The sequence below is a fragment of the Vigna radiata genome, unplaced genomic scaffold, assembly GCF_000741045.1.
Source record: "Vigna radiata var. radiata cultivar VC1973A unplaced genomic scaffold, Vradiata_ver6 scaffold_252, whole genome shotgun sequence".
NCBI classification, from domain to species: Eukaryota; Viridiplantae; Streptophyta; class Magnoliopsida; order Fabales; family Fabaceae; genus Vigna; species Vigna radiata.
The window spans coordinates 330,191-334,894 of NW_014544137.1; the positions used below are offsets into that span (position 1 = coordinate 330,191).

Genomic DNA, 4,704 nt, shown 5'->3' on the forward strand with positions numbered 1-4,704 from the left:
TATAGAATGTGTAAGAACCATATTCCACATATTAGAAAGCTAGCACTTAAAAATATTTTTCACTCGAGGATAACTATACAAGTAAGCATAATTAACATTGATATTTATAATTAATTGAATTCTTCATATAATTTCCAATTTGTATAGTTATTCAATAAATTTAATTAATGTATTTAACTCCATGAAAACAATGTTCTTTTATTAGTATAACAGTAGTAATCATTCAGCATGTTACAAATATAAAAATGTTAAAGGACAATAAACTTTTACCAATAATAATAAGAATAAAAGGTAAATATAACGAAAATAAAATTTCTGTAATTTAAAATTAGTAATGATTGTCTACTAAATGTACAGGGGATTGGTTTGACTTATATTTCAAATATTTTTCTTTGAAAAATTTAAAATAGTAAAACATAGGCTAATTAATTCATACGTGTAAACCACGGTATGCAGTGGAGCAAGCCTTTGGCTGAAATAATTTGTTTGACTTAATGAAGCATGATGCATGTATTTGAAAGGAAATGAAAGACGGCAAAACTATGCTGCAAAACGTGACAGCCTTAGGAAGTCACAGTTCCAACCATTTTACATGTAGAATGAAGATATGTAATTGATTGAAATGGTGCTAGAACTAGGACAAAGTTATTACCGNAACTGGAGTAAGACCAAGCCTTGGTCAGAATAAAGTCTTGTAATGAATAAACAAAGAGAAGAGGATTGTCCCACTTCTGCCACAATTCGAATTTTTGTTTTAAAGAAAAGAAAAGGCGAAAAGTTGAAGTGGAACAATGATGCACCTCGAGGCTAGTTATATGATTTGGTATAAAGATTCAAGGGAAAAACATAAAGGATATGCAGTATTGAGAAGCATGGCCTATATGCACGGTCACAGTAAAGATGCANAGATATNGTGACCAATTATGTACTAAAATATTGTATTCCCCATGCACCGAGAGATACAGTCTGAACTTTTTAAAATAATGCACCTAATTCATTAACCCATTACTTAACTTATGAAATCTAAATCAGTTAACACATCAAAACACATTGAGGTTAAGGTTATTAAACAGATTGAAGATAAGATGATTACTATTATTTCAGATTTAATAAATTAAGACAACCTAATCTAGTTCAATTAAGCAAATTATTCATTTTAAATCAACATACTATGAATCACACTTGTAACCACTTTCCACCAACCTATTACTAGTTTTCAACCATACTTAGTCCAGACAGATAACTCCTCCGAAGGAAAACATAAAGGCATCATATGCTGGCTGCACTTAAACAACCAAAGATATAGTCACGTGAAACATCTAGGAAATAAGAAAAAAAAAGACTCAAACAGATTAATAAGCACTACACTTAAATTCCAGTAAAGTTTAAGACATCTAAACTTCCAACAAGATCACAGAACCACTTCTCTCACTCTCTCTTTCACTTGATAGATTCATCGTTACTATACCCCTTTCCCCAATTCAGTTTATGAACAAGCAAAANANAGCATATAATAAAAATTTCTAGAACCCAATCACAGACTACTTACCATTTCATCAACACCAAACTTGATGGAATTTAACATAAATTACATAATTCATTAAGTGCGACTCAAACCACTCACATTTACACTACATTTCAATAAAACATACAATCACCCAATGTGTAATAACATGCTAGTTTTCAATCAACATTTCAACCCATTGTAAACACAAGGCACTCAAATCAAATCTTTATGAAATAAAACAAATAGAGCAACAAATCACTCAATATGAAAAATAGATCAACCAAAACCTCACTACACCACACACGCATCTAACTAGATACATTTCTTCTAATAATAAAATCATTTATTCAATGCAATGTTAAAAGAAGTGTCCTTCTTGCAACATGCCCTTAAAATAACTATAGCCAATTAGAGAAAAACCCTATGATAAAAAACAATATACTATAGGAACAAAACAACTTCATTTCGGTCACAAAAAAAAAAGGAAAATAAAACATACCGAAGCAAAGGTTGGGCTATCAGTAGAAGCACATCTTGTGCAATCACAGGGTACCCAGAACAGGTCACTTTCGGTATCAAGCGCCACCATGAACTTCACTGCCGATTTCCCTATTTCAACTGTCATATAATGCAAATTGTATGAATCTCCAGAAAAAAAAGAAAAGGTTAAAGAAAACCAGGAACCAATCTCCAAGAAAAAACATTACTGACAAAAATTCGTAACATCACCGAAATCATTAACAAAGAATGGTCAAACTTAAACATTATTCACATCTAAATAGTAATTTCTTCTTTCTAAACATGGCCAATCTCCTTCAGAATTCAAACCTTAAACCATTGTCACTTCATTAAACTAATAACTAAATTATTATAAAGAAATTATTAATCAATTTAAATTAAAAGAAGAATCTATTTTCAACTATTCATACGCTAATTTTCACATTATCAACTAATTAAAAACGGTTTCAACATAATTATTAACAAAATTCAATTTTCCTATAATTTTATGGTTAGAAAAGAGTAGAAGAGATTATACTTAAATTAAAATTTTGAAAAATAAACCTTTAAATAATGATAATAGAAGAATCAAAGAGAAAAAAAGGTACAATCCGAGGGAGCTGATGCGGAAGGTGGAGTTGCCATCTGAGAAAGCGAGACCGGCGTAGATTTGAGAGAGTTTGCGGCCACGAGAGGAAGCGGTCGCGGTCGGCCAACTCAATGTAGTACTCAGCATGGGACCACTTTCTGATGGGTTCAGAGTGGCGGTGGTGCATGGTGAATGTGAAAACGTGGTCGTGGCACTGAGAAAACTCTCAGAGGGAAATGAAGGTGACAACAACGACGAAATCGAAAGCGAGCATTTTCTTCGTTTGGCACCTTTACGCTAACCCTCTCTCGAAAAATCCCGCATTGCCCGATGGAGCCTAGGGTTTGGCGTGGTGGAACAACAGAAGATCTTGGCGTGACGTGACTGAGATCTTGGATCGAAACAGTGTCGTTTATGGTCACCAATGATCTCTGTATATGGAGTGGGTGAGTGCTTTATAATACGAAAATGCCAGAGCCATGTGAGTGGGTCCCAACATCGCGCCTTCATTTTTTAACGCTTCCCAGCTCTCCAATGCGTGCGATTCGGCGACTTTATGAGCGGCCTCAGCTTCTCGTTTCTCGGAGCGAGGGCGAGCTGCAGCGATGATGGCAGCGTCAAGCTCTCTCTCCAATGTCTCAACTCGTTGTTGAAGCAGTTTGATGGAGCGGGCTTGGTCAGCGGTGAGAAAGGCTTTGGAGAAGGTGTCGTCCATGAAAATGGCCTTGGTGAGTAGAAGCTTTTAGAGAGATTCGAGATTGCAATGCAGGAAGAGAAATTAGGAATTGTGAAGAGGGAAAATGTGGTAGTAGAGGAACGCGAAAATTTAGGAGATATTGTGACAGATTTTTTAAATTTTGGGGGCAAATAGAAAGTGAAATTTGGAGGAGTGGGTTTGATGAAATGAAGTGAAACTGAAAATTTAGAAAAAAGAGGGAAAATTTTGATGAGGGTAAAAAGAAGTTCGAAGGATAAAAGAACAAGCAGCTGTTTCAAAAAACGTTATCAAATGTCTTGAAATAGATAGCGTTTTTTTCTTAAACACTATCTTTTGGTTTATTTTAAATTATAAACAAAAAAATATAATATTAATTATATATAGATAGCGCTTATTTAGAAAAGGCTTAATAGCAATAATGGTCCCTATTTTGGTTGGCAAAATTCGAATTGGTCCCCATTTTTTTTTTATTCAATTTAGTCCTAAAGAATGAATATTGTGTTCAATATGATCCTTTTTCATAGACGTCGTTTAAATTGTTAACGGAAGACCCTCCAACAGTGTTAAACAGTGTTGATGTGGCATTTATCTGTCCATGTGGAGTCTTTAAAGGCACACTGAGATGGATTTATTGATTTTGAAATTCCAATTTGAAAAATAATTAGGGATTGCATTTCTGAAAAAAAAAATTAAGGGTTCTTTTGAACTTTTTCTAATGGAAGCCCTTGAACGTTAATGCAATTTTTGGAATGAGAATATTTGGTGATGAAAGTTTAGGAGTTGAAGCACACACATTCCTTGTTTTCTTTGCTGGGAAAAGTTACGGATTCCATTTTATTTTGTGAAGCAAATGGAATGGAAAGGCTGACTCCACCTTGCTCCAGCAGTCGCCTCCCTCATATATTGAGTTTCTGTTAAAAACCAAGCAAGCGGTGTAGAATTCTTGGAAGCTGATCATGGTCACGTTGTCGCATCCAGCAGCCTTTTGCTTTAGGTTCCTTTTGGCTTTGCTGCGGTGTTCAATTTTTATTTCATAAATTTAATTGTTGTTTAGACGGGAAAAAGTGTGCTCACGGTGCAGCTGACATCCATATCTTGTGTTTCTTTTAGATTAATTTGCTTTGGAGAAATAGCGTGCAGAGATGTGTCGTTTGGGGATTGGTTTTAGAAGAACCCCAAATCTAATTTCAATTAGCTTGGAGATGCAAATTTGCCACGACCTCGGATGGGAATTGGGAGCTATTGCAAAAAGAAGAAGAACCCTAAACCTAATTTCATTCTCTGTTCATAAATTGAGGTACAATAAATAATTTGCATTTCTTTCAAAATCAATAAATCCATCTCAGTGCCTTTACAGACTCCACATGGGCTGACAAATGCCACATCAACACT

At 34.6% G+C, this 4,704-nt stretch overlaps 1 protein-coding gene across 2 annotated transcripts in view; it reads right to left on the reverse strand.

The window, feature by feature from the left end:
* The window catches only part of LOC106755360 (aspartic proteinase-like protein 1), a 4,829-nt gene extending 1,219 nt beyond the window's left edge, over positions 1–3,610 (reverse strand). The window contains exons 1-2 of one of the 2 annotated variants that reach the window (XM_014637504.2): positions 2,614–3,610; positions 2,007–2,125 (exon numbers count right to left, since the gene is read on the reverse strand). In XM_014637504.2, the coding sequence (XP_014492990.1) occupies positions 2,007–2,125; positions 2,614–2,650 (156 nt within the window). In that variant the 5' untranslated portion in view covers positions 2,651–3,610. Of the gene's footprint in view, positions 1–2,006; positions 2,126–2,569 lie in introns of both variants that reach the window. The other variant, XM_022778255.1, reaches the window with a different exon arrangement.
* Positions 3,611–4,704: the final 1,094 nt, after the last annotated feature.